A 27569-nucleotide genomic window follows, 5' to 3' on the forward strand; every position below is an offset into this window, starting at 1 on the left:
TGCAGGGCAGTGATATAATTCATGAGTGAGTTCCAAGATATACGATTTATCGGAAAATTCTTTGAAATACGAAACTGGTGCTTGATAAATCTGACACATCTCTATTACAAAGTTGTTCAATCAAAATTGCTTCTAAATGTCAAAAATATAAACAACAGTTCGCAGTCACAAAGCAGACATAACATTTATATTGAACATATATTTGTTTAAACAACCAGAGTTAAAAAATGCGTGCTTCTATTGCTCGTTTGACTAAAGTGTCTCCAAAATTAAAGGAGCTACGTATACACCTTTGTCAATCGGGTGAAGCATCAAAAGGAGCAAGGTATGCTAAAATGACAAGTTCAAAGTTATATAATAGTTGTGGATTTATCTGCTTTTTATATTTCTCTGAAATACTAATAAGATTAAAAATACTTTTATAATATAATACTATCAGTAGACTTTTAAAACAATTCTTCCAAAATATATACGAATCATAAATATTTCAAACATTTATTATTATACCGGGAAACCAACCAAAGCAGGATAACAGGATTTGGTTTATATTATTTATACTCTTTATGGTACGGTTACAATTGTTTAGGCTCTGTATCGGCGGATAGAGAAGCAATTTGTTTATGAACTTGGGGACTATTAAGGCATTTTTATTGTATTTGTTTGTTCTCGTAGTGCAAATAAGTTGTAGACAAAAATTTTGGGTTGGGTTTAGAATAGCATCTTCTGGTTTCGGGTTGGGAACTGAAAACGAATTTGGTATAAATGGGGTATTTGCTGATAGGGGAGCTTCTCCTTCCCAATAAGGCTGGGATTAATAATAGCATAGCTCGCTTTCGGGTTTAAAATGGGTATGAACTGATAGAGGGGGTCCTCCAGATCAAGGAAATATATATATGTATATAATTGCTACGGACTTAGGGTTTCTGAGATATTTGCATTTCATAATTAAAAAATAAATAAAATGCATGTAAATGCATTTTAATCTAAAATCTTTAACTCTATATCCTCTAACACTTCACTAATTCGTTTCTACACATTTGTTTTGAATTAAATAATGAACGGGCCGGTTTTAGTATACCATCCCACGATTTAAATGGTATCATTGGATAGAGCTGATGCTCCAGATTAAGAAAATATATAATTATAGCCGCCGCAAACTTGTAGTTTTCAAGATATTTGCATTTAAAGTTGAAAATTTTGCAAATTTTATCTTGCAATTTCTCGATTTCTAGTAATTAATTTTTTCATATTATGCACTTTGTATACACTTACACTTCACTACATTGTCTCTACATATTTATTTTTCAGTAATTATTTAGATATTTGCTTAAAATAAGCATTTTAAATTTAAACAAATAATAAGTGTTGCCATAATTACACATTTATCAAAGAATAAAAATGAATAAAAACTAGGTTTATACCCCAAATACATAAATCATTATTCCTTTTCTTGCTATATCATGAGTAAAAAGCAGAAAACAGATTTACTCAAAGATCCCGCTGTGGGATCGGCCAGAGTTATTTTTGTTTGAAGCGCGAAGGCCGCCAACGCAAAAAAGAATTTTACTCCAAAAAAATCTGACACACCCCGGTGTTGGATCGGCCAGAAGGCGTTCAGGGAGAAAGGACTGAGCACGACCAGTTGTTGGTCCGACCAGGGTTATTTCTTTGAAGCGCGACCGAAGGCCGCCAGTGCAGAAAAGAGTTCAACCTGAAAGAACTGATGGTTCGACCAAGGTTATTTTTTGAGGCGCGGTCGAAGGGCGCCAATACAGAAAGGAATACTATGTTATGTATATGCTAAAAACTAATGTGTTATTTATTTCCTGTCATTGAAGTATTATTTGTTTTCTTTATTTATTTTGGTTCTTCTGTGAAATATGTACGGAAGGTAACACTGATTATTAGTTAGAATGCAACGCTTTTGTTATTATGTGAACAAAAATAATTGAACGAAAGTGAAATATTGAATAAAAGTTATTTTTGCACTTTATAATATAAAATAAATGGGTAGAAACGAATTAATGAAGTGTAAGTGGATATAAAAGTTAAAAATATAAGTGTATAATTCATTATAAATAAGAGAAACACTAAAACGCGTGTTGAATTTTTGGACTATAAATGCAAATAACTCAAAAACCATAAGTCAGCGGCGGCAACTACATGTATATATTTTCTTGATCTGTAGAACATCCTCTATCCGTTCATACCCAATTTCATCCCGAAATCAGAGGATGCTATTCTAAAATTAACCTAACAATAATGTTGCTAACACTTATATTTTTCAAAATATTCGCTTTTAAAAATTCAAAAATTTGTATAAATAACACTTGATACACCACAATGTTCAACTACATTTTTCCACTTTGTATATTGAAATATACAGTTTAAACATTGATATAAATTCACATTTCACTTTTATTTTGTTTTCTTTTAGCTAAATTTATTAATTTAAAAATCACTTGGCACACTCATAGTCAAAGAGGTTAAATTGTTTCCAATTGTAAGGAAAATGAGAGTGGCCACAACTTAAAAACTAAATATAAATTAATTTTCAATGACAGCGCTTTCTTTGTTTGTATTTTCACGTAATTTTTTTTTATTAAATATAAAAAAAATCTCTAATTTTGCAAGCTATAATTGAGAATGTGATCACTTTTTCTATATATATGAATAATATGTGATTTATATTTAATAAACACATATAAGTAATACTATATTATAATATTATAAAATGTATATGATTGACAACGAGTGTAAAAAGTACTTTTAAAATTGATTTTTTATTGATTTCTTACTTAAAAACCTGCAAAAAGTGTAAAATGTGAATTTGTTTAAATGTTTGCAGTTTAATTTAATTAATTTTAAGTGAAAAATGGGCGTAGTGTGTTAAGGGGGGAGCCTGATTTAGAAGCTTCAAAAAATCGATTTTTTCTTAAATCTTTTAAAAAAATAATCTAAGAATGTGTCCTCAAAGTTTTAGATGAGAATTTGAATTTTTTTCGAAGCTAGAAGGAAAATAGTGACCGAACGTCTAGCAGATACATATATGAGCGACTGGGCAGAAAGCGCGATTTGTCGGTCTTTCATTTTTACGATTTTTCTTAATTTGCGGGCATTATAATAAAAACTAAACGTCGTATGGAATTGAGGCAAAGTTTATTATCTTAGGCATTAAATTATCTTCTAGTTAAACTAAAAAAACTAAGTAAAGTCAAGTTTGAACATATTTTTAAACAACATAAAGTAAAAATTTTTTTGGTGTAAAACCACTTTTTTATTTAACAAGAAGATAAATTACTAAAAAATATGAATCTCTTTGAATTTTTTGTTTCCGATAGAAATTGCGACCTGCATCCTGCCCGCGGTCCGACAAATGAACATGCGAAGTGCATCGGGCATTTGCTTCCCAAAAGCTGAATATCAAAGATTTCATATTCAAAAAAATTTGTGAATGATGTTTAAATATATAACTATAAACCCTAGAAGTTTTGGGTCGGCTTTAGTATACGATCCCACGATTTCAGGGTTAAAAGTGGTATGGTTGGATAGAGCTGATGCTCCATATTAAGAAAATATATAATTGTTGCCGCCGCAAACTTATAGTTTTTGAGATATTTGCATTTAAAGTTGAAAATTTTGCAAAGTTTATCTTGCAATTTCTCGATTGCTAGTAATTATTTAATTCATATTATGCACTTTTTATACACTTACACTTCACTACATTGTTTCTACATATTTTTTTTCCAGTAATTATTTAGTTATTTGCTTAAAATAAGCATTTTATATTTTACAAAATTTTCATTTCATGCACAATAACAAAAGTATTCCGTATTGACAGATAATAAGTGTTGCCATAATTACACATTTATCAAACGAATAAAAATGAATAAAAAATAGGACTATACCCCAAATACATAAATCATTGCCCTTTTTCTTGATATATCAAGATTTTTGATACACCCCGGTGTTGGATCGGCCAGGGTTATTTTTTTTGAAGCGCGGCCGAAGGCCGCCAACGCGAAAAGGAGTTTTACTTAAAAAAAACCTGATACACCCCGGTGTTGGATCGGCCAGGGTTATTTTTTTGAAGCGCGGCCGAAGGCCGCCAACGCGAAAAGGAGTTTTAATTTAAAAAAAAACTTGAAACACCCCGGTGTTGGATCGGCCAGGGTTATTTTTTTTTTGAAGCGCGGCCGAAGGCCGCCAATAAAGCCTTAAAACTTTTCTTATTACAATGGAAAATTTATTTCAGATAGTTTTCTGCGTTTGAGTTTTTATATCCATTCTTATTCGTTTGATATATGTGTAATTATGGCAACACTTAATATCTGTAAACACGGAATACTTTTGTTATTGTGCATGGAATGAAAATTGTGTAAAATATAAAATGCTTATTTTAAGCAAATAACTAAATAATTACTAAAAAATAAATATGTAGAAACAATGCAATGAAGTATAAGTGCATAAAAAAGGCATAATATGAATTAAATAATTACTAGCAATCGAGAAATTGCAAGATAAAATTTGCAAAATTTTCAACTTTAAATGCAAATATCTCGGAAACTATAAGTTTGCGGCGGCAACAATTATATATTTTCTTAATCTGGAGCATCAGCTCTATCCAACCATACCACTTTTAACCCTGAAATCGTGGGATCGTATACTAAAGTTTCCCCGAAGTTTTGATTTAATCACTTATTTCTTTCCTTCCCAAAAAAATCCTCAAAAAAATCGATTTTTTGAAGCCTCTAAACCAGGCTCTCCTCTTAAATGAAATAGTGGAATAGCTAATAGTTGAAATGTTTGAACTTTAAACTTATGTCCTTAATTTGAATATCCCGTAAACTAAGCGTTTGCGATACCTATCAATTTTTTAATCAGGAGAACTTCCTCTTTCGTACGGTACCTTCAGATCGCGGCGCCAACGAAATGGGAATTTTGCCAATATTGTATAGATCATATAATATATGCATGATTTCTTTCCAACCTTATCTTAAACATTTCGAACGATGGAAGATTAGGCGATCCGTATAAATATCTTCAATTGCGGGTAAAAAAAAATCGTTAACCACTGGCTCCTTTTTGTGCATTCATTATTCCAAATCATTTGTCTTTAAGAAGACAGTTTTCTTTACTACAAATTTATCCTGGAAACTTTCATTACCTGAATGGAGTACGCAAAGCAGATTTTTTGAGCTTAGCAGATTAACTTTGCTTTCGTCAACCATGTAATATGTTGTGAATAATTTTGACTATAATTTTGGTACTTTTTAGGTCAAGAAAATCGTGCAGCCTTATATTTGCGTTAGTTGTAGCTTTTTGGCAAGTTTTTATTTTCCATATAAATTTAAATCCACTTTGTAAAAATTTTGCATCTCCGCTCTTATAGAAAGTTTCAAATTTACAATTATATAGCTGCAGTTAGTCGGCACAAGTTGTGTTGCGTTTTTGTTGGCCCCAAGTGAATATATTACACTGTGGAACATTTTTGGGATTATTGTCTGGGGGTGAGAAATTCTAAGTCAGGGTGGTGGTACTAGGTCAGTATAGTAAAACCCTCAAAGGGTTTGGCGTTCGTATGTGTCAGTTTTTTTTTATGACCTTTTAAATTTTTTCCTTATCTTGATGTTTTTTCGCTTAGTTGTAACATTTTGGCAAAATCGTTTTTTTTTTTCATTTTGTTTTACTAAATTTTAAATTTTAATTTTTCTAAATTTGTTTCATCAAAATCGAACAAGTGGTTCGCGAGTTATGTTAAACTACGTTTTTGCCAAAATGTTACAACTAAGCGAAAAAACATCAAGATAAGGAAAAAATTTAAAAGGTCATAAAAAAAACTGACACATACGAACGCCAAACCCTTTGTGGGTTTTACTATACTGACCTAGTACCATCACCCTGACTTGCAATTTCTCACCCCCCCAGATTAGCTGTTGTACTGTGTTATTTATTATACGTATGTATCAGAGAGCTGCAACGATCACAATTTTTTCAATCATACCCGATCATTGACTCAGATTTTTTGTGACGGAAAACTTTGCTTCAACAAAAATGAATGATCGTAAGCGAGCGTGATCAAAGCGAACAATCAGTTTCAATCACTGTTGCTTGTTTCGTCATGATTTTTCTCGATCGAACGCCTTGTGTGAGCAGCAAAGAATGTTCGAGAATGCTGCTTGCATTCCGATCGATCACAATCATACCGTTTGGTCATACCGGGTGGTTACTGCGCAGTCGCTGAGCGTTCTTTTTCTTTAGCTGGAAATATTATAACTAAAAAAAGAAATAGGCTCGGACCATGTTCAGTTGATAATTTATTGTTTTTAAATTCATTTTTTTTTTTAAGTTTTAGCGATTAAGAAACCAAGTTTATTACCTTCTTTTAATTTTAAGTTTTTGTTGATCTCAATGAAGAAGTGATAAAAATTTGAAATTTGTGTTCCCTAATATTTTAAAAATTACCTTTGTTTATTAATTTTAAGCATTAATTGAATTTTAGTTTTAGGCGTTAAAAATGAAGAAATACATATATGCAGTAATGTTTTGGCTAATTTTATGCATCGCAACTTGTTTCCGTTAAAACACACAAATATGTACAGTAGAATCCCGATTATCCGACCATCGATTATCCGAATATCCGATTATCCGGACTCATTCGTCTCGGCTCTAATTGTCAATCGGATCCCATTCAGTTGTTACAACTGAAACGCATCAGGGGCTTGGCCGCAATGAAACGATGTGATTCTTTACGTCAAAAACCAATAACAAGTTATTTCAAACCAAAATTTTAAATTACATAGGCATTATGTAATATATTATTTATCGTTATAGCTCGGTTTTTATACATCGTCATATTATCTAAACTACACTTGTAAAACTTATTACATAATAAAACTTTATTATATGTAATTTAAATATTGTTTGATTTGCTTTGAAATCGATTATTCGGATTTTCGATTATACGGAATACCCCTGGTTTTATTTGATCCTGATAATCGGGATTCTACTGTACATACATACATATTCGCAGGGCAATTATCGATCTGATTGGTTCAATCACAATCAATTCAAACGCACAGTTGATCGATGTCTGAGTTTTCGTGCATCGTTGGACTTGATCGCCTTTTTCTGTACAATCATTTCCAATCATCATACCGGAACCAACCAATCAGTTTCAATCAGTAAACAGAGCAATCAAATCAACTGATCGAACTCCTTCGTTTTGAGCACGAAACTCGATCGAACAATTTTGTTGCGAACAGCTGTGCTGAGCTTGACCGTTTTGAGCGTGGCTGATCAAACCGGATCGATCATACTCAATGCAGGTCTCTGGTATGTATCTAAGTGGCATTGTTACCCTCACTCAAACAATAAATCAATGTCGAATACGCTCCTATACGTTGGGAGTGAAATAATGGACATGACCTTCTGCAGCAGTTATTAGGGAAGGATGATTGAGTTACTAAGCAACCGTTGAAATGTGATGGTATTAATTTAATATTGAAATATTTAAAATTGTTAAAGTCCAATATATTAATTTTTAAATTTTACTGGTGCAGTCTGTAGGATATACCAAAACGATCCTTAAACGAATATACTATTAAAAATTAATAATAATCATAATAATAAAAGGAAAGTTAATAAAAATAAAAAAATAAGCAAAAACAGTATATCCTAATGTCATGCCGTTGGACATCAATATAATGTTCAATGTCAAAGTAAAGTAGTTCAATGGCAAGTAAAGGTCAGTGTAGTGGCTTTCATGCCAATGTTAATGTAACTTATGCAGAAATTTATGTCAGAGGGAAGAGATCTACAATATAAAAAAATAAAAATAATAATAAAAACGGTTCCGGTTATTTACACGAATATTAACTAATAAAGAGAAGAAGCGCAAAAATACTCACAGCATATGAAAAGACTATAATATAAAAATGAATCGCAATATATGTTGCTAAGATCATAACTCAACAACGCCTAGACAAATTTGGCCAATTCTTTTTTTTAATGTTCTTTGAAGTTCAAGGATAGTTTTCACGTCGAAATATTCGGATAATTGCCGGAAAAACCCTAAAATAGTCCATTTCTTTTTCCCATACAAACGAATGAATATTTGTTTGTTAGTAACGCTAAGGCTCGAGAACGGCTGAAAAATTATTGAAAATTATTCAGTGTGAAATTGAAATTATTCGGTCTGTATGTTTCACACAAAGTGATCAATTACAGATTGAAATTTGTTACGATGCCATGAAGAGGTTGGGCTAATATCGGTCGGTGTTCTTTTTGGCATCAATATATGTACATTAAATATTGGCAGTCCAAAGCACATGCACGATTACATACATGTACGTGCGAAATTATAGACGGGCGGATTTTTTTGTTGCATTCACTTGCAATGCAAAATGGTCACAGATTACGGAATTATTGAATCGTGATCAATCAGCAAGATCGTCACGATGTCACAGCACGACTTTTCAAACAACAGTTACGATGTTTGATGGCCTTTATCTTGAAGCAACGTATATGTGGTGCTGTTAGATGCTAGATGTACTCTGTTGAGTGGCAAAAGAGAGGTTTGCCGCACGCACACATTCTTCTTTGGATGATGGATGGGGTTACACCAGATCAAATTGATGAAATCATTTCTGCGGAAATTCCTGATACAGAGAAATATCCAGTATTATACGAAGTGGTGAAAACCAATATGGTTCATGGACCTTGCGGACACCACAATCCCACTTCGGTTTGTATGTCTGACAATTAATGCACGAAACACTATCCACGTGCTTTTCTTTCGGAAAACACAAACTAGAAATGACGGATATCTACTCTTTTAGTGTCGCTCACAAGTTGACAATGGCAGAACATTCAGCATTCAATTTAGAAGAGTGAATATCGAAGTTAACAACACATGGATCGTACTATATTCACCATTATTTTCTAGTTCACATTCAAAAGTCATATCAAGGTTAAGTATTGCAGTTTGGTGTAATCGTACGTGCAAACGTATTTTAGTTTGTAAGTACGTCAAAGCAAGCAACATGGCGGATATTGGTCTTACGGTCGATACGTGAACTGCAATAAAGCGCTTTATAGGATATTTACTTTTGCAATTCATGAACGTTTTCCGACTGTTGTGCGTATCGCAGTTAATTTGGAGAATGGCCAAAGAGTGTATTTCAACACGGAGAATACAGTACAAAATTAACATTGACGAGTTTTTTCTCAACTTGCGTCTTTGATCCGTTTGCGAGAACATTGTTGTTGTTTTAACGGAATATCTTATCCCCGTTAGGATGGTAAAGGTCACTTGTGTTGTCGTCGACGTCATCTAACGGGAGGACCAAGAAATGTGCTGTTTCGACGGGGTCGGACCATAGGGAGGAGGGTGTTAGATAAGTAGCGTTTGTAGGGCATGCAAAGAGGTGGTCAGTATCATGCGGAGACTCGTTGCATGCAGGACATACATTGGGTATGTCAGGGTCTATTCTGGATAAGTAGGTGTTTAACCTGCTACAGTATCCAGAACGAAGTTGCGCTAGGGTCACTCGCGTTTCTCGCGGCAGCTGGAGCTCTTCGTCTGCTATGGGTGATGATTTGACTCCAAGAACGCCATTCACGAGAAGGGAAGTGAAGTCGGTGAAGGTGTTGATGGCTCCGCTCCGCCGTCGTCGACGTAGTCAAGGAAGCCCTTTTGATGCTCCTAGGAGGCGGTTCCGCTCCAAGCAGATGGCTGCAGGTCTGATTTCTACGAAAACATCCCAGCAGGAACTGCTTGGAGAGGAGTTCATTATGCTCCATAACTGGGAGCATAAGCGTCTCACTGTGTAGGTGTTCTATGGAGACATCAGAAGGCATCCCGTTGTGGTCCGGAGTGCAGTATTTTGATAAGTCTGAAGTTTCCTCATCTGCGTGCCACTGCATCCAGGCGACCATATAGGTGCTGCGTAGTTAAGAACCGGTCGGCCGATTGCCTTGTATGTTGCCAACAACGTTTCTTTGTCTTTTCCCCATGACTTGAGGATTTTGTTGCGGCTGTGTACCTTGGCGATAATCGTATGGGGAGAGAAGGAGCATAGACTATCGAATGTTATACCTAAAATCTTAGGGTTATTGACAGTCGGAATTTTGACGCCGTCGACTGCAATATTAAGCTCAAGTCTATACTCCATCGTCCAGTTTGTAAATATGGTCGCTGTGGATTTGGTGGGGGAAAGTGTGAGGTTCCGTGCAGTGAGGAAACGAGAAAGGTCGGTGAGGTAGTTGTTTACCTTCGAACACATGCCATCGATTCCATTGCCCGACGTCAATATCGCGCAGTCATTAGCGTACGAGGGTATGGAGCCCCCCTCTGGTGGTTGCGGGAGTTTCGAGATATAGAAGTTAAACGGTAGCGCGGAGAGGACACCACCCTGCGGAACCCCCTGTTTAATTCTTCTCAGTTTATATGTTTCACCTCAAAATAGTACGAATGACTGACGACCGTTCGATAGTTCATGGTCCACCTCTTTAGCCCTGGAGGGAGCGTAGTTTTTTCAATGTCCTGCAGTAGCGTTGTGTGGTTGACCGTGTCAAAAGCTTTTGACAGGTCCAACGCTGCGAGAATCGTTCTTTCGCTGGGTGGTTTCTGGTTGAGGCCACAAACTATCCGAGCGTTTATGACGCTAAGTGCTTTTGTGGTGCTGTGCACTTTTCGGAATCCATGCTGGTGGCTGGCTAGGCTCAGGTAGTGAGTGAAAGTCAGGACTAACAAGGCCTCTAGTGTCTTCACTACTGGGGAGAGGAGAGTTATCAGTCGATAAGATTCCCCTTTGTTGGCGCGTTTCCCAGGTTTCAGTAGTGGGACCACTCTTCCGATTTTCCACACATCGGGTATTTGAAGAGTGGTAAGCGACAGGTTGAGGTCCTTGGTGATATATCTTACCCCCGTCGAGCCTAGATGCTTTAGCATTAGCATGTTGATTCCATCAGGGCCAATGGATTTGGAAGATTTTGCCTTGTTGATGACACCCTGAACCTCCTCATCGGTGAAAGTAAGTGGCACGCCGTCGTTTGGCATTTTGCGCAGCCGTCGGTTAATACATCGTTTAGCTTTGTCTACCGAAGGGTGCAGTGTAAACTGCCGGCTAAAATAGCTCGCGCACTTCTTCGGGTCCGAAGAGGCATGACCATTGAATTGAACTTCAACTCGGTCGTCCTGTCTCTTTGGGTTAGACAAAGCTTTGACAGTAGCCCAAAGCTTACTCACACCGGTGGAGAGGTTGCAGGACTTCAGGTGCTCTATCCATTTCGTCCGCTTATGATGGTTTACCATACGCCGATTGAGATCCCTTATTTGGGGATCCCCGGGAAATGTGAAGCTGTATACTATATATTAAATATTTCGAGCTCGACATCGCCTGACCGAATAGCTATACCCTGACATTCTAGGGTAGTATCCCTGCGGTCGATGTCTTTATCGATTAGACGATACTGCACGGTGTTGTGCAATATGAAGGTGGGTGATCCTGGGGGTGAGGGAGCGACGTGTGGGTGGTAGTTGTTGCAGCTGCAGAAGTAGCAGGGGCGGTTGTCGCGCTGGGGTATTGGTAGGCGACGACACTGTTGTGAGTTGCGGGGGCAGACTCCAGCAGCATGGGGCAACGTACGATTCACTCCACTCACGTCACGTCGGGAAGTGACACCAGCCAGTATTGGAATTGCACTTGACTGATGTAACGTTCCGACGTATGACGGTCTGACACACGGAACAGACTGTGCGAGGGACCAAGAGCTGCTGGTTGGTTCTCGCACGAGGATTGAAGCGGGATGAAGGTTGGAGGGCGACAAGCCAGAGGGGGAGTTATGTTGCCTGATTGAGCTCCTGGGGACCGGCGCGCGAACTATGTGCAGATTGTACAGCCGTAGAGGCTTCTGTCGCAGTATTGCGCAGACAACATGGGGCCATGTAACGCGTGGTCAACTCCCTATGAGTCTTAAGGCCATAACAGGTCTTAAGATGGCTCCATCCATTGCATGTATTGCACCTGACCGAGGTGGATTTTGGATGGAGCCGTTTTGCACGAGCAACCCTGGTGCAAGGCATTGCTCCAATGACGACAAACACAAATTAATACTCACCGATCCCAAAGGGGTTAGATCGCCGAAAAAACCGCCCTTAGTCGGATAAAATCTGATTCAATTCCGGTGCGTGGAACCGGCTGTCGTGGGAATTGCTTCGAGAACATTGCTTTTACCTTCGGTTGCTATTGATTAATGTATGCGATTCAACTTCATTTGAGTCATTGCGTAGTGTGAATGGTACGGTGTGTGCAACTTTTGAGAAGCAAGCCAACAATTACAATTGCTTGAACATGATAATCGCTGGAATCAAACGATGGACGATGTGATAGCTACTTCGAATGCAAATGATGATCGCCCAATTTTCGCCATAATCATTTCGATATATCAGCCTTCAAGTCCACGTCAATTATGGGTTACGAACAAAAATTCCATTGCCGAAGACATTATACATTGTATTCTTTTTTAAATTCGTGTAGTCGTTGCAGTAATTGGGATCGAAATAGAAACGAGCGCGTTTATTTGAAGTAAATATAAAAATGACATGAAACGGTTACAAATTTTGTCGTCTAAAATGGAAAAAAATTCCTAGTATGCCAAAGTTTTAAATAAGAGGATAAAACCATTGAATTTCGATATTTTTCATCTTAAATTCGTGCCAACATATTGGAAAATTGTTGATGTTATTTTAATTCAAAAGTCTGGATATGATCTATCTTCTTACAGGCCCATATCACTTCTACCGATAATATCGAAGCTTTTTGAGAAAATTCTCATAAAACGTCTCAATTAAATCATATAGTCAAAAAAGTCTTGCGGTATTTTCGCTAGTTGGCGCTGAAAGCGCGTAGTTCTCGTTTTATTCGTCGCATCGGGTCATGCTATACCTTTTTGGAAAGCTCATTTCACGCGCTAACACGTGTTTGATTGATTGATTGTCGTTTCTTTTAAGTCGTTCGTGAGTTATAGCGTCGCAAACATGGAGCAAAATAAAGAGAAAATACGGCATATTTTACAGCACTACTACTGATAAAAGCAAAAATGCATCTCAAGGCGCCAATAAAATTTGTGCAGTTTATGGACCCGATACAATTTCCATTTCCACCGCACAACGATGGTTTCAACGTTTTCATTCTGGTGTAGAGGTGGTCGAAGATGCGCCACGCTCCGGAAGGCCTGTCGTCGAAAATTGCGATAATATCGCTGAATTGGTCGAAAGAGACCGGCATAGTAGCAGCAGTAGCATCGGTCAAGAGCTGGGCATGAGTCATCAAAAATTCATTTCAATTTCAATAAAAAAAATTCAATAAAGAACAATAAAGAACGCAAGACTTTTTTGAACCCAATATTTTGAGCTGCACCGAAATGTGTACTCTTTATTTATACTCTTAAGACTAACTTATTACATCGTTCTTACTTCTATTTATACTAACTAGTATATTTACTTATTACTAAATAGTTGATAGTTTGTCTACATACAGATTAATTATTTGTTTAGGTTTGTTTACATATATATGTGGGATTGCAATGAACGCCGACAGCGACAGTTGAAAATACAGACCAGAGACCTGCATTGAGTATGATCGATCCTGTTTGATCAGCCTCGCTCAAAACGGTCACAACTCAGCACAGCGGTTCGCAACAAAATTGTTCGATCGAGTTTCGTGCTCAAAACGAAGGAGTTCGATCAATTGATTTGATTGCTCTGCTTACTGATTGAAACTGATTGTTCTGTTCCGGTATGATGATTGGAAATGATTGTACAGGAAAACACGATCAAGTCCAATGATGCACGAAAACTCATACATCGATCAATTGTGCGTTTGAATTGATTGTGATTGAACCAATCAGATCGAGAATTGCCCTGCAAATATGTATGTGCATAGTTTGTATGTACATATTTGTGTGTTTTAACGGAAACAAGTTGCGATGCATAAAATCCAAAACATTACTGCATATATTTCTTCATTTTTAACGCTTCAAACTAAAATTCAATTAATGCTTAAAATTAATAAACAAAGGTAATGCTCAAAATATTAGGGAACACAAATTTTAAATTTTTATCACTTCTTCATTGAGATCAACAAATTAAAATAAATAATAAAAATAAACTTGGTTTCTTAATCGCTAAAACTTTTAAAAAATGAATTTAAAAACAATAAATTATCAACTGAATATGGTCCGAGCCTATTTCTTTTTTCAGTTATAATATTTCCAGCTAAAGAAAAAGAACGCTCAGCGACTGCGCTGCTGGCAGGAACCACCCGGTATGACCAAACGGTATGATTGTGATCGATCGGAATGCAAGCAGCATTCTCGAACATTCTTTGCTGCTCACACAAGGCGTTCGATCGAGAAAAATCATTACGAAACAAGCAACAGTGATTGAAACTGATTGTTCGCTTTGAGCACGCTCGCTTGCGATCGTTCATTTTTGTTGAAGCAAAGTTTTCCGTCACAAAAAATCTGAGTCAATGATCGGGTATGATTGAAAAAAATGTGATCGTTGCAGCTCTCTGATACAGACACTTGATTTTGAAACTCCATACCATACGGACGTGCGCATTGGTCATTAAACTAATTTTGTAATATACGTACTGAGTATTTAAACCTACGTTTTCCAACCGGTGTATTAAATAAATCATTTTATAAAATAATCCAAAATAAAGCGTTTCATTTTAAAACAATCCCCAACATATATTGTTTGCTTAGATACGTTTTCTTTGTTTTTATATAAGGTTGTCGTGGTATTCAAACTCAATGTTTTTTTGATACTTCTTTGTTTAAGATTGTTTGTTGTAGTCATAGTGCATTTCAATTGTTCCAACTCAATGTTGTTTTGATGCATTCTATTTACTGAAACAAAAAATTGTTTTGTTGTTTGTTACTACTATAAGGAATACGTTCCTTAACTCGCGCATTGAAGGCTATTTCGGAAATTGATTTAACAACTTTGAGGAGATCGTCATAGAAATAAATTAAGAGTTTCAAAATTATGCCTAACTATTTTTTGCTCATAGTATATCGTCGGCTTAACGTGCAAAGGTGCTAAGTGCCATTTTTGAATTATTAAATAAAATAAAAAAAAACTGAATAAAAATTGAAGTTCAAAATTTTTTTTTATTTTTCTAACGCAGTTTTGTCAACTGTGATATTTCATTTAAGTAAGGACTTAGCACATTTTCGAAAAAGAAATATTGCAGTTTTTTTGCAAATGGCGTATTTTATTATCACAAAAAAATATTATACAGTCTTACTTTGTTGCTGTCGTTTAAAGGAATACATAAGTACTTAAATGGAAAATCTTTGTTTAAGCCTTAAACTTTAAGGTATCACAAAAAGTTAATATATCAGTTCAGTCTTAATTCATTGCTGTTTGGAAATTATAAATTAAACAAACCAAAAAAAAAATATATTAAAAAATAAGAAGATATCACTCATGTGGCAGGTCGTCATAATATTGATGGTAGTCTCTTGGCAAAGAAGTTTTTAAATATTGCAAATCTGCGTATTTTCTTGCTATTAATTTTCTTCTTTCTTGGTGAAGCTGTGGCAAATTAGACCAATCCGTTGGCACAACACTTCTGTCCACTCTTTGTTGTAAATAGCTCCATGGCTCGGGAAAACGCAATTTATAAAATATTTCCCTTTCCGGTGTGTATTTAATCGCACGAATATCGGTGACTTTTGATTCACCCTTTCCGCGACCAGGCCGAATTGTTTTTAAAAAATGTATGCCCTTGAGCATTCTGACATATTTGAATATACTCTGCCTTTACATTAACAATTTGGTGTTTAATAACACGCTCGATAACTGAATGTACGCTGTCAGCTTCCATTTGGGTGTGCCCCGTTTCTAGTATTTTTTGCTCAATTATTACTCAATGTTTAATAGATGTATTGAGCAAAGCGTTACTCATAGAAACATTCCTATTCTGGTACGTACATCCATCACTATAAAGAATAATTTTCGTAGCAGCTGCATTCTCGGTAAGATTTGCAATTATTTTATTCTCGATGAAGTACACCCAAATGCTAGCAAATTCTTCGGCAGATAATCCACCTTCTACTTCGTTCCATATGAAGCAATAAGCATCATGATTTATCAAATTGTAAAACACCAAATTGTGGACTTGCAACTTCGTGCGGTAATAAAGGCTGCTTACTTGGGATTTTGGTGCCATTAAGACCACTTGCAGATCAATAGTAAACACGAAGGTTTCTTCGATTTTGTCCTTTTGTTTCTCTTCCCTAGCTTCATGTTTTTTTGCCTGGTGAAGATTGTAGACGTCATCCAAAATATTTCCCACAGTATGTCGCGCACAGATTTCACACTGACCTTTTTTAGGGAAGAATAGACCAAGCTTTTGATCCGCAAAGGCGTTATAAAATGCTGAAATAGAGAGTGGGGGTTTCCATGTGCATTACACTAATCCTCTACGTAAAATTCGAAGAGTTGTTTTTTTGACGACCATTCTGGCAAAAGATATTTTTTTTGAGTTCTTGCACCGCAGTAATGTGATTCCATGGTTGGCAGAGTATTGAAAAACGAATTTAGAGATTCACGTGCAATGCTACAATTTTGTTGTGGTGCGTTCTGTGTAGTGTTTCTTGAAATCGTAGGCTGCTTATCCCAATTTAGCACCGTACGTCTGCCAAGGCTAAGAGTGTTCAAGTAGAATTTTCTGCAAACTTTAACACTTTTTTGCTCGACTCTTACATGGTATTGAAATGTTCCACTCCTTCTGCTCTTGTGTTTATCTTTGCGATTTCGCATTCTTGCAGGAGTTGTTACTTGGATCAATGTATTTATGTACATAAGTCTGTTTCTCTTTCCAGTCCATTTGCCAGAATTGTTTAAACAATGCTTGTCTTTGGTCTTCAGTAATTTTTGCACAGTGGAGAGCAGCAGAACTAGTGGCTTTTTTACAGCTACATCGCTCTCCAATGACTTTTGCATTTCTAACTCTTCGATGATTCCACAGGTCATTCTCTTTCTTTTTCCCCAGATAAAGTTTCCCATTTTCTATCTGTTTTTTTTATTTTTTGCTGCGAACCAAGCTGGATTAACCATTTTTCCTCTTCTTTTGCGCGTTTGTGATTTAGAAGGAAGGTCAAGTGATTTATCCGAATCGCTATTAAAGCCATAAGGCACCAGTCCTAAAACTCCATCATCTGCGTCATTGCCATAATCGCTGCAATGCTCGTTACTGCTTTTATCACTATCCATTGAATTGAAATTCATCCTAAAAATAAAAAATAAATAGTTTTTATTGAAATTATTTGAATAACTACTTTAGCACTTTATAATTATAACTATTTCACTTACGTAAATCTTAAGCTTGTTCGTCGCGCTTATATACTTTTTTTTTAACCAATTTTTCTAGTCGTTAGCACCTTTGCACGTTAAGCCGACGATATATATAAATGAATCAGGAAGAAGAATTGAAATCCGGATGCCTGATGATTGAAATATCACAATGAAACGTGTATCAAGTGTTCTTTAGCAAAAACAAGAAAAAAACGTTAACTTCGGCTTCACCGAAGCTAATATACCCTTCACAGGTGCATTTCTTTTAGTAACTATGTGTTCAGTTTGTATGGAAGCTATATGCTAGTAATCCGATCTGAAGAATTTTTTCGGAGATTATATTATTACCTTAAACAGTAATCCATGCCAATTTCGTGATGCGAAAGTTTTCCATACAAGCCCTTGATTCCGATCGTTCGGTTTTTATGGCAGCTATATGCTATAGTGAGCCGATTTGATCAATATCTTATGATTTTACATTATTTCTATGAATAATAACTCATACCAAATTTCGTGAAGATATATCGTCAAATAAGGAAGTTTCCCATGTAAGCATTTGATTCAAATCATTCAGTTTATGTGGCAGCTATAGGCTACCGTTAAGCGATCTAAACAATTTCTTCGGAGATTATATTGTTGCCTTAGAAAATAATCTATACCAAATTTCCTGAATATATCTTGTCAAATGCAAAAGTTTTCCATACCAGCACTAGATTGATATCGTTCAGTCGATCTGAACATAAATATATTTTATGATATGCTCTCTCTTCTCGAAAACTCGTAACGTCGACTCATCAGATGTTGCATTGTCAATGCATCGGCACCATATAGCAGGTTGGGAATAATGAGGGACTTATAGAGTTTTGTTTTTGTTTGACGAGAGAGGACTTTAATTGCCTACTTAGTCCGAAGTAGCACCTGTGGACAAGAGACATTCTGCGTTGGATTTCGAGGCTGATGTTGTTATTGGTGTTGATGCTGGTTCTGAGATGGACAAAATTATCTACAAGTTCGAAGTTATGACTATCAACAGTGACGTGGGTGCCTAGTCACGAGTGCCACGACTGTTTGTTCACAGGAGAAAGTAGAACTAACGGCGCGGTTGTTGAGGCCAATGATATCAATATCACCAACATACGCCAGCAGCTGTTCTCCCTTATAGAAGATGGTACCTTCTCTGTTTAGTTCTGCAGCTCGAATTATTTTTTTCAGAAGTAGGTTGATGACGGCTTTACTCTATATAAATTGTACCTTAATGAAACTCATTTTAATAGTTATAAGTTTCGTTGTCACCATTAAAATAAGTTAATATAACTAAGGGAGTACAAGACCTTCCCCATAAGTTAATAAGATACCAAATTTGGTTGCAACCTATTCATGGTTTTGTCGAATAATGATCTAATGGATAGAGTCATGTGTAGAAGTTCACGCAAGTGAGGAAAATTCTCTTATTGCCATTCAATTGGGAGTGGCCAGAAACAATTCTTTTACATATGGCTCAAGCAGCTCCAGACTACCAGACTTTGACCAAGTATTCTCTGGGTAGTTAAAAAACATCCGTTTGAAGGCGAGCTGAAGTGAGAAGGCGAAACATCCCCTCCACAGGGTTGTATGCTGGCTTGGGACCTGCCACGTAAAAAAAGTCTACCAATGAAAAAGCGTAAACAGCCTCGGTTGAGAGACCCCCCTTTTGATGACGATTATGCCAAACGCACTAGTGACAACGATTTAAGGGCAAGCACCTGGAATGTCCAGTCCCTTACTTGGGAATTGCCGCTGCCCAGCTGGTTGATGTCCTCGTTAGAGTGAAGGCTGAAATCACCGCGGTCCAAGAAATGCAATGGGCGGGACAAGGACTAAGGCGAGTAGGTCCTTGTGGCGTTTACTACAGTGGCCATATAAAGGAGCGCAAATTTGATGTGGGATTCGTGGTGGGAGCGAGTACTGTCATTCAGCATTGTGGATGCACTCTAGTCACAAACCGCATTAAAGCTAAGTTCTTTAACATATCGCTAATTTGCGCCCACGTTTCGACGAAAGAGAAGGACGATGTGAGCAAAGATGTCTTCTATGAGCGCTTGGAGCGCACCTATGATAGCTGCCCCTGCCATGATGTCAAAATCGTTCTTGGCAACTTCACCGCCAGGGTGGGCAAGAAAGTTATCTTTTGCACAACATCGGTAAATTCGGCCTCCACGAAGAAATATCCCCAAATGGGTTATGGCTGACCAACTTCATCGAGGCCCGACATATGGTCATCTGTAATACTAGATTCCAGCATGAAAAATGTATCAAGCCACCTGGCTGTTTCCGGATCGAAAAGTCACCAACCAGATCGATCATGTTGAAATAGACGGAAAGCACGTCCCCAATGTTGTAGACGTGCGTACGTTTCAAGGTCCTAACATCGACTCGGAGCACTATCTTGTTGCAGCCAAGACACGCACCCGCTTCTGTGGAGCAAAAAACGCACGTCAGCAAACTCAAGGAAGGTTCTCTCTCGAACAAAAACAAAACTGTATAAGTCACTCATTATTCCCGTCCTGGTATATGGTGCGGAGGCATGGACGATGATAACGTGTGATGAGTCGACGTTACGAGTTTTCGAGAGAAAGGTTTTGCCGAAGATGTATGGTCCTTCGCGCTGGCCACTGCGAATATCATATGCGATAGAACGATGAGCTATATGAGATATACGACAATATTGGCATAGTTCAGCGAAATAAAAGACAGCGGCTACGCTGGCTAGGTCATGTTGACCGAATGGTCGAAAACACGAAAACACTCCAGCTCTTAAAGAAATTCTACGCTGTACCCGCCGGGGGAAGCAGAGGAAGACGAAAACCTCCACTCCGATGGGAGACCAGGTGGAGGATCATGTTAACTTCTAGAGATGGACCACCAAGACGACTCAAACGGCTCATGAACAGATCCACCCCCCTTCCCCTTCACCTTCATCCCGCTTCAATCTTCGTGCGAGAACCAACCAGCAGCTCTTGGTCCCTCGCACAGTCTGTTCCGTGTGTCAGACCGTCATACGTCGGAACGTTACATCAGTCAAGTGCAATTCCTGTACTGACTGGTGTCACTTCCCGACGTGTTCCGGCCTGCGCACCACACGTGAGTGGAGTGAATCGCACGTTGCCCCATGCTGCAGTAGTCTGCACCCGCAACTCACAACACCCGGCGTCGCCTACCAACACCCCAGCGCGACAACCGCCCCTGCGGGTTCTGCAGCTGCAACAACCACCACCCACACGTCACTCCCTCACCCCCAGGATCAGCCACGGACACCCACGACAAACCCGGCTACTTCAATTTAACTGCAACGGCAGTATCGTCTATTCGATGAAGACATCGACCGCAGGGATACTACCCTAGAATGTCAGGGTATAGCTATCCGATCAGGCGATGTCGAGCTCGAAATATTTAATATATACACCCCCAGTTACATGTTGACATACAGGATGTATGCGTTGGCGAACGTTAATTCCGCAAGGCGATCGCAGCAGCTATCGCTCGCTTCATCCCAGCTGTAAGAAAGCGGAAATCCGCCTCAATTTCCCAGCCGAAGCAGCCGTTTTAGCTAACGAGCGCGACACCTTACGCCATGCCGATCCCGGGGATCCCCGAATAAGGGATCTCAATTTGGAGAGTCGGCGTACGGTAAGCCACCATAAGCGGACGAAATGGATAGAGCACCCGAAGTCCTGCAACCTCTCCACCGGTGTGAGTAAGCTTTGGGCTACTGTCAAAGCTTTGTCTAACCCGAAGAGACATGACGACCGAGTTGAAGTTCAATTCAATGGTCATGCCTCTTCGGACCCGAAGAAGTGCGCGAGCTATTTTAGCCGGCAGTTTACACTGCACCCTTCGGTAGACAAAGCTAAACGATGTGTTAACCGACGGCTGCGCAAAATGCCAAACGACGGCGCGCCACTTACTTTCATCGATGAGAAGGTTCAGGGTGTCATCAACAAGGCAAAATCTTCCAAATCCATTGGCCCTGATGGAATCAACATGCTAATGCAAAAGCATCTAGGCTCGACGGGGATAAGATATCTCACCAAGGTCCTCAACCTATCGCTGACCACTCTTAAAATACCCGATGTGTGAAAAATCGGAAGAGTGGTCCCACTACTGAAACTTAGGAAACCCGCCAACAAAGGGGAATCTTATCGACCGATAACTCTCCTCTCCCCAGTAGTGAAGACACTTGAGGTCTTGCTACTCCCGACTTTCACTCACTACCTGAGCCTAGCCAGCCACCAGCATGGATTCCGAAAAGTGCATAGCACCACAAAAGCACTTAGCGTCATAAACGCTTGGATGGATTCGTGGCCTCAACCAGAAACCACCCTGCGAAAGAACGATTCTCGCAGCGTTGGACCTGTCAAAAGCTTTTGACATGGTCAACCACACAACGATATTGGAGGACATTGAAAAAACTACGCTCCCTCCAGAGCTAAAGAGGTGTACCATGAACTATCTGAACGGTCGTCAGTCAGTTGTACTATTTCGAGGTGTGACATCTAAACTGAGAAGAATTAAACAGGGGGTTCCGCAAGGTGGTGTCCTCTCCCGGCTACTGTTTAACTTCTATATCTCGAAACTCCCGCAACCACCAGAGGGGGTTTCCATAACCTCGTACGCTGATGACTGCACAATTTTGACGTCGGGCAATGGAATCGATGACATGTGTTCGAAGGTAAACAACTACCTCACCGACCTTTCTCGTTTCCTCACTGCACGGAACCTCACACTTTCCCCCACCAAATCCACAGCGACCATATTTACATACTGGACGAAGGAGTATAGACTTGAACTTAATATTGCAGTCGATGGCGTCAAAATTCCGACTGTCAATAATCCTAAGATTTTAGGTGTAACATTCGATAGTCTATGCTCCTTCTCTCCCCATACGATTATCGCCAAGGTACAGAGCCGCAACGCGCAAATCCTCAAGTCGCTAGCCGGCAGCACATAGGGAAAAGACAAAGAAACGTTGTTGGCAACATACAAGGCAATCGGCCGACCGGTCCTTAACTACGCAGCACCTATATGGTCGCCTGGATGCAGTGGCACGCAGATGAGGAAACTACAGACTTGTCAGAATACTCCGGACCACGAAGGGATGCCTTTTGATGTCTCCCATTGAACACCTCCACAGTCAGATGCGCATGCTCCCAGTCAGGGAGCATAATGTACTCCTCTCCAAGCAGTTCCTGTTGGGATGTTTTCGCAGAAATCAACCATTCCTTGACTACGTCGACGACGTCGTACAGTACGCCGACCGGACTTTTGACGCAACAGACTTTCGACAAGTACTGACCGCCATTCACAGCGGAGCCATTAACACCTTCACCGACTCCCTTCCCGTGAATGGCGTTCTAGGAGTCAAATCGCCACCCAGTGACCCTAGCGCAACTTCGTTCTGGATACTGTAGCAGGTTAAACTCCTACTTATCCAGAATAGACCCTGACATACCCAATGTATGTCCCGCATGCAATGAGTCTCCGCATGAAACTGGCCACCTCTTTGCATACCCTACGAACCCCACTCATCTAACACCATTCCTCCCTTTGGTCCGACCCCGTCGAAACAGCACGTTTCCTGGGCCTCCCGTTACATGACGTCGACGACAGCACAAACGACGTCTTATTATATTTAATTCGCAAAATGCAAAACATCAAATAACAAGTTGAAATAGGCCCCTATTATGAGTTGCATTCGATCTTCGCTATTCGCTGGCTATCGAAAATCGAATGTCAAATTCGACCCTGTCGAAATTTTCGTTGAGCATCGAAATGGCTGTCGAACAGAATTTACCTATCGACAGCGTAGCGTAGTGAATGGAAATTTGTGAAAATGTAGGTTTTTTCGTTTATTTATTGCTTTATGGTAACAAATAATTAATTTATACTATTTTTGTTAATTTTATGCAGGCCGAAAGTCCCCAGGAAATCTGGTATTACTATAAAAATGTGATTTTGCTTGTTGCATTTCAGCCTCGGTATAATTGAATTTTATCCATCTTTGGCAAATGAAATTCTCCAGGGCATCGAGTACCTCAGATAGTACACCGTGGGCTGTGCAAGTCCAAGCATGTTTTCATTCCCTATACTAAGTTGATACGATCCCTGAGCACAAAATCGTAAAGCTGTTGTCAATTTTAGTATATTGGGAATAGATTTCGCTCGTTTGCATCGCAGCAGCATCTCCTCTGTAGCGGACAGCAAATCAACAAACGCCTCTTTCGACAAACGGAAGTTTTTTATAAATCTACAAATAAAATTTCCTAAATGTTGAACATGTAGAAACCTCTAACAAATAGCATTGTACTTACGTAGCGGAATCCAATTCCAAAGGGTTGGAAGCGTCCCTTAGCTTCTTTCTATTTCTAGCCAATTCCAGTAAGCTTTCATCCTCCTCTGAAGAATCGCCAAACCACAACTCAGTCCTAGTCATATTTTATTTTAACTTATATTTATATTTTCTTTATTTATAAAATATTTGTTAGTTTTATCTGTCAGATGTATACTATCGTGAACATTCAAAATGATTGCAATTCACAATAACGCCAATCTTCATCGAATGAGCGTCGTAATACCAAATGCAAATTCGTTCGACCAGCATTTTCGATCGTTGTCGAAGATCGAATGCAACTCATAATAGGGGCCTATTATGACGCGTTTGGACGTTATTATACTTTCTTAATTTTAATTTAAAATTTCTATATCTTTTCTTTGACTTTACTATATATTATATTTGATTTCGGAACGAAAAACGATAACAACGACAGCAACTCAGAAACGACAACGGGAATAGGGACGAATATTCTGTAAATATTTCTTCATAACTATACAGTATTATTTGCATTGTTTATTTTAGTATAGAGCACACTTTTCTATATACATACGTATATAAATAAAAAGCAATCATTTTTTAGGGAATACGTGGAGAAATTTTATCCAAATCTTAAGAAGAACAACCCAGAATTGCCAATTTTAATTCGAGAATGTTCAGGGGTTCAGCCGCGGCTATGGGCACGATATGGTAAGATCATAAGATAGTACAAACGATATATAATTATAATTATTTGTTCACAGTTCTAGGTAAAGAAACTTCCGTTCCTTTGACAAATCAATCGGCACCAGAAATTCAAAAGCAGGTGGAAGCTGTAGCAAAAGCGTAAATTTATATATTTTTGACTACAAGCCAAAACTGTGAACATTTATCTAAATAATAAAATATAATAAAGAAACATCAACCATATAAATTTGAGTTTTATTAAGCTCTTCTATTAAATATAAATATAAGTTTATGGCTTTAACTTATTAATTAACCAATTGTTGGAAAAGGTGGCAAGCCAAAATCTTCGGGACGAAAATCATCTAAAGACTTTAACACTTGAGTTGCACCCTTGCGCATCTCTTCCGTTACTAGTTTATCTGGTACCATCACAACTTGCATCCCTGCGCTTAAGGCTGCCTGTACGCCATTTGGGGCGTCTTCAAACACAAGACAGTTTGATGGGTCAGGTTTGTCCAAGAACCGAGAAGCAGCTATAAGAAATATGTCAGGTGAAGGTTTGCCTGCTTTAACTTCTGGGTCAGTAGACCCGCAAACACGATGATGAAAGAGTTCAAACACGTCGCGATGATGAGTAACTTTTATTTCAACCATATGCTCACCAGAACTAGTAGCCAGTGCTATGGGGATCTTATTAGCATGGAGATGCCTCAGCAATCGCTCAGCACCTATAAATTATTATAAGAACACAATGATTAAATCGATCGATAGTTTATGTGTATATATGTATGAAAATAATTACTACCGTTGATAATAAATTTCATAATGATATATAAAACAAAATGTATAATTGTAATGAAAATAATTATTTTTCATGCACATATTCGGATGGAACAACTTAGAAATTATTGTTTTGTAAACATAGTGGTACGAAAACGTTGGTTTACTATTTGGAAGAGGTTACAACTAATTCAGTATAATTCGCGTATGTACATATGTAAACTTGGATAAACTTTCTAGATGTTAATAAATTTCATTGAAAAATATTCTTGTATTTACATTCTAAACATTTTATGGGCACAAGGTGTATTTTAATTGGATTAAAAGATATTTGTTTAAAATTAGATTCGTTTTGTTTGTATACTTTTGAATTTTTCCATTTACCTACAATTAGAAGCATTATTACTCAGGAGTTATAAGTATTTCATTTTATCACAGTGTTGCCTATTTGGTAAACTTGCTTACTTCATGCAACATTATTTGATATTTTCATATATATAACTTGATAAGAATTCATCAAGGGAATAATAGAATATTTAACATTTATGTGAATATTAATTTTAAGTTGATATTTTGTGCATGTTCCTGTGTATAATTGACAAAAAAACCGGTAATAATAAAGAACGGCAAAAAATAAAACAAATTAGTGAATAAGGTTTAAGGATAAAAGAAAAATAATTTTTTTTAGTGAAACGATGATTTTTATATTTTTGATTTTATATTAAAAATTCAAATGTTGAATACTATAGATCAATATTACATTGTTTGGCCAAAAGTCAGCCAAATATTATACATACATATGTACGTATGTATGTCTGTTAATGGTTTGCATACAATTCGAAAAGGAAATGTCAATGAGTCAACAAATGATGTAAAGTTTATAATATAAATATTTTTTATCAATAGAAGAGATTGAAATATTTTTCTTATCTAAACACTGCGTCATAAAAAAACATCGCTTCATTTATACAAATATTCAATGAAAGTAAAATGTCTAACGGCTGATCTAGTTACCTATTTGAAAAGGTCGTATATGATCTAACCTGGCATTAACGGAGAATTTCCCAACATTTCTTTACATTTATTTGTAAATATTTTCAGGTATTCCTCGACAGTTATGGGCAATTCTAGTTCATTGACAGCAATTGCAGCCGATTTTTGCTCGGTTGAGCCAAGCATTTTTATTCGCACATCACGAGGGTAAGACTTGTGAAAAGAATCAGCTATTTGCCTTACAATTTCTTCATAAACCACTTCAGTATCTACAACAAAAAAAAATAGATGATTAGATTTGGATATTACCTGGCATTAATTCAGCTTCTGTCATTAAAAATTCTGTTCGCTCGCGTTGCCTTTGTGCATATTCTTCCCAGCTTATAGGTAATTTATAAGCAGCAACTATAGCTTCAGCAACTTGCTGGGTCTGCAACCCCATAACACTTACTTTAACGTCCCAAGTGTAAGTTTTACCATACAGATCCAGAATTTCCTGAGTGGCTTGCGAATACAATTTTTCCGTATCTAAGGATTAATATACCAAAAAATAAATTTGGGGCTGCATAATATAAAAATAAAATATTCGGAGCATGATGATAATAGCAAATATACTATGGATTATTGAGTAAGGGAGGTTGATCAAGGGTTGCTCAAAAAGTTATATTATTGACAATATGTTCGACCTGTACCTGTTCTGTCTTAATTTTTGGAAAATCTTTATAATGGCTCGGATATATGGTAGGTAGTTAATCTATTTTTTTCAGCATACATACCAACTTCTAAACTCTTGCTGGTAAAATCTGATTATTTTCTAATAATTTATATTGTGACACAACCTTTTTATTTTTGCCGCACTAATGGAATTAATAACCTAATAATTTCTCAAACGAAATTAAATAACGTCTCTATAACTAATATATAAAATGCATGTATGTAAGAAATGATGTCGTTATAAAACAATAAAAAGTAGTTCAGTTACGCTGTTAATTTTGATCCCCTTCCTATAAAAAATAATTATATTAATTATTTGAATTTCCAAAATTATGTAGTAGTTGCTTCAAAGGTTTAAACACACATACTCACCTAGTAATAAACCATCCATATCAAATAAGCAATGCGTAACATTTTTAAATTTATTACACATACTGCACAGTTTTTAATAATCTATCAAGATCTATGCGCTAAAGTGTGTTAAATATTAGCAACAATTTTGTTGAAAACTTTTACTGCCTTTTCGACTGATATATAATTATATAGCGAATTCGATATCAATGTATTCATTCAAATATTTCGATGCATTAAAAGATCAATCACCAAGGTCGTATCAGTTGATGACAGCTGGATTTCATTTGCTGGATGTTTCGATGAGTACATCGTGAAAAGAAA

At 37.5% G+C, this 27569-nt stretch overlaps 2 protein-coding genes across 3 annotated transcripts; one reads left to right on the plus strand and one right to left on the minus strand.

Annotated features, from left to right (window-relative positions):
- The first annotated feature begins 80 nt into the window (after positions 1 to 80).
- LOC105223694 (NADH dehydrogenase [ubiquinone] 1 alpha subcomplex subunit 2) lies at positions 81 to 24654 on the plus strand. The gene is made up of 3 exons (XM_011201483.4): positions 81 to 325; positions 24325 to 24431; positions 24485 to 24654. Exons 1-3 carry the CDS (start codon positions 228 to 230, stop codon positions 24568 to 24570), a joined length of 291 nt encoding a protein of 96 aa, XP_011199785.1. The 5' UTR covers positions 81 to 227; the 3' UTR covers positions 24571 to 24654.
- Positions 24651 to 27569, minus strand: LOC105223704 (probable pseudouridine-5'-phosphatase). 2 transcript variants are annotated; one of them, XM_011201502.4, is made up of 3 exons: positions 27267 to 27569; positions 26490 to 26708; positions 24651 to 25135 (listed from the first exon to the last, which is right to left on the minus strand). In XM_011201502.4, the coding sequence occupies exons 1-3, from the start codon at positions 27325 to 27327 to the stop codon at positions 24717 to 24719; spliced, it is 699 nt and encodes a 232-aa protein (XP_011199804.1). In that variant the 5' UTR covers positions 27328 to 27569; the 3' UTR covers positions 24651 to 24716. The 2 variants fall into 2 exon arrangements, with proteins under 2 accessions (XP_011199804.1, XP_011199796.1); XM_011201494.4 differs by lacking the exon at positions 26490 to 26708 and adding an exon at positions 26231 to 26449 and having other exon boundaries at positions 27267 to 27565.

Source organism: Bactrocera dorsalis, chromosome 1 (genome assembly GCF_023373825.1).
Source record: "Bactrocera dorsalis isolate Fly_Bdor chromosome 1, ASM2337382v1, whole genome shotgun sequence".
NCBI lineage: Eukaryota > Metazoa > Arthropoda > Insecta > Diptera > Tephritidae > Bactrocera > Bactrocera dorsalis.

Coding starts and splice junctions, on each gene's coding strand:
- LOC105223694 (XM_011201483.4), top strand. CDS start 228: ATGCGTGCTTCTATTGCTCGTTTGACTAAAGTGTCTCCAAAATTAAAG. Junction 326..24,324: donor GAAGCATCAAAAGGAGCAAG/GTATGCTAAAAT, acceptor ATCATTTTTTAG/GGAATACGTGGAGAAATTTT. Junction 24,432..24,484: donor GCGGCTATGGGCACGATATG/GTAAGATCATAA, acceptor ATTTGTTCACAG/TTCTAGGTAAAGAAACTTCC.
- LOC105223704 (XM_011201502.4), bottom strand. CDS start 27,327: ATGTGTAATAAATTTAAAAATGTTACGCATTGCTTATTTGATATGGAT. Junction 26,709..27,266: donor TATGGATGGTTTATTACTAG/GTGAGTATGTGT, acceptor ATTAATCCTTAG/ATACGGAAAAATTGTATTCG. Junction 25,136..26,489: donor AGAAGCTGAATTAATGCCAG/GTAATATCCAAA, acceptor AATAATTTATAG/GTGCTGAGCGATTGCTGAGG.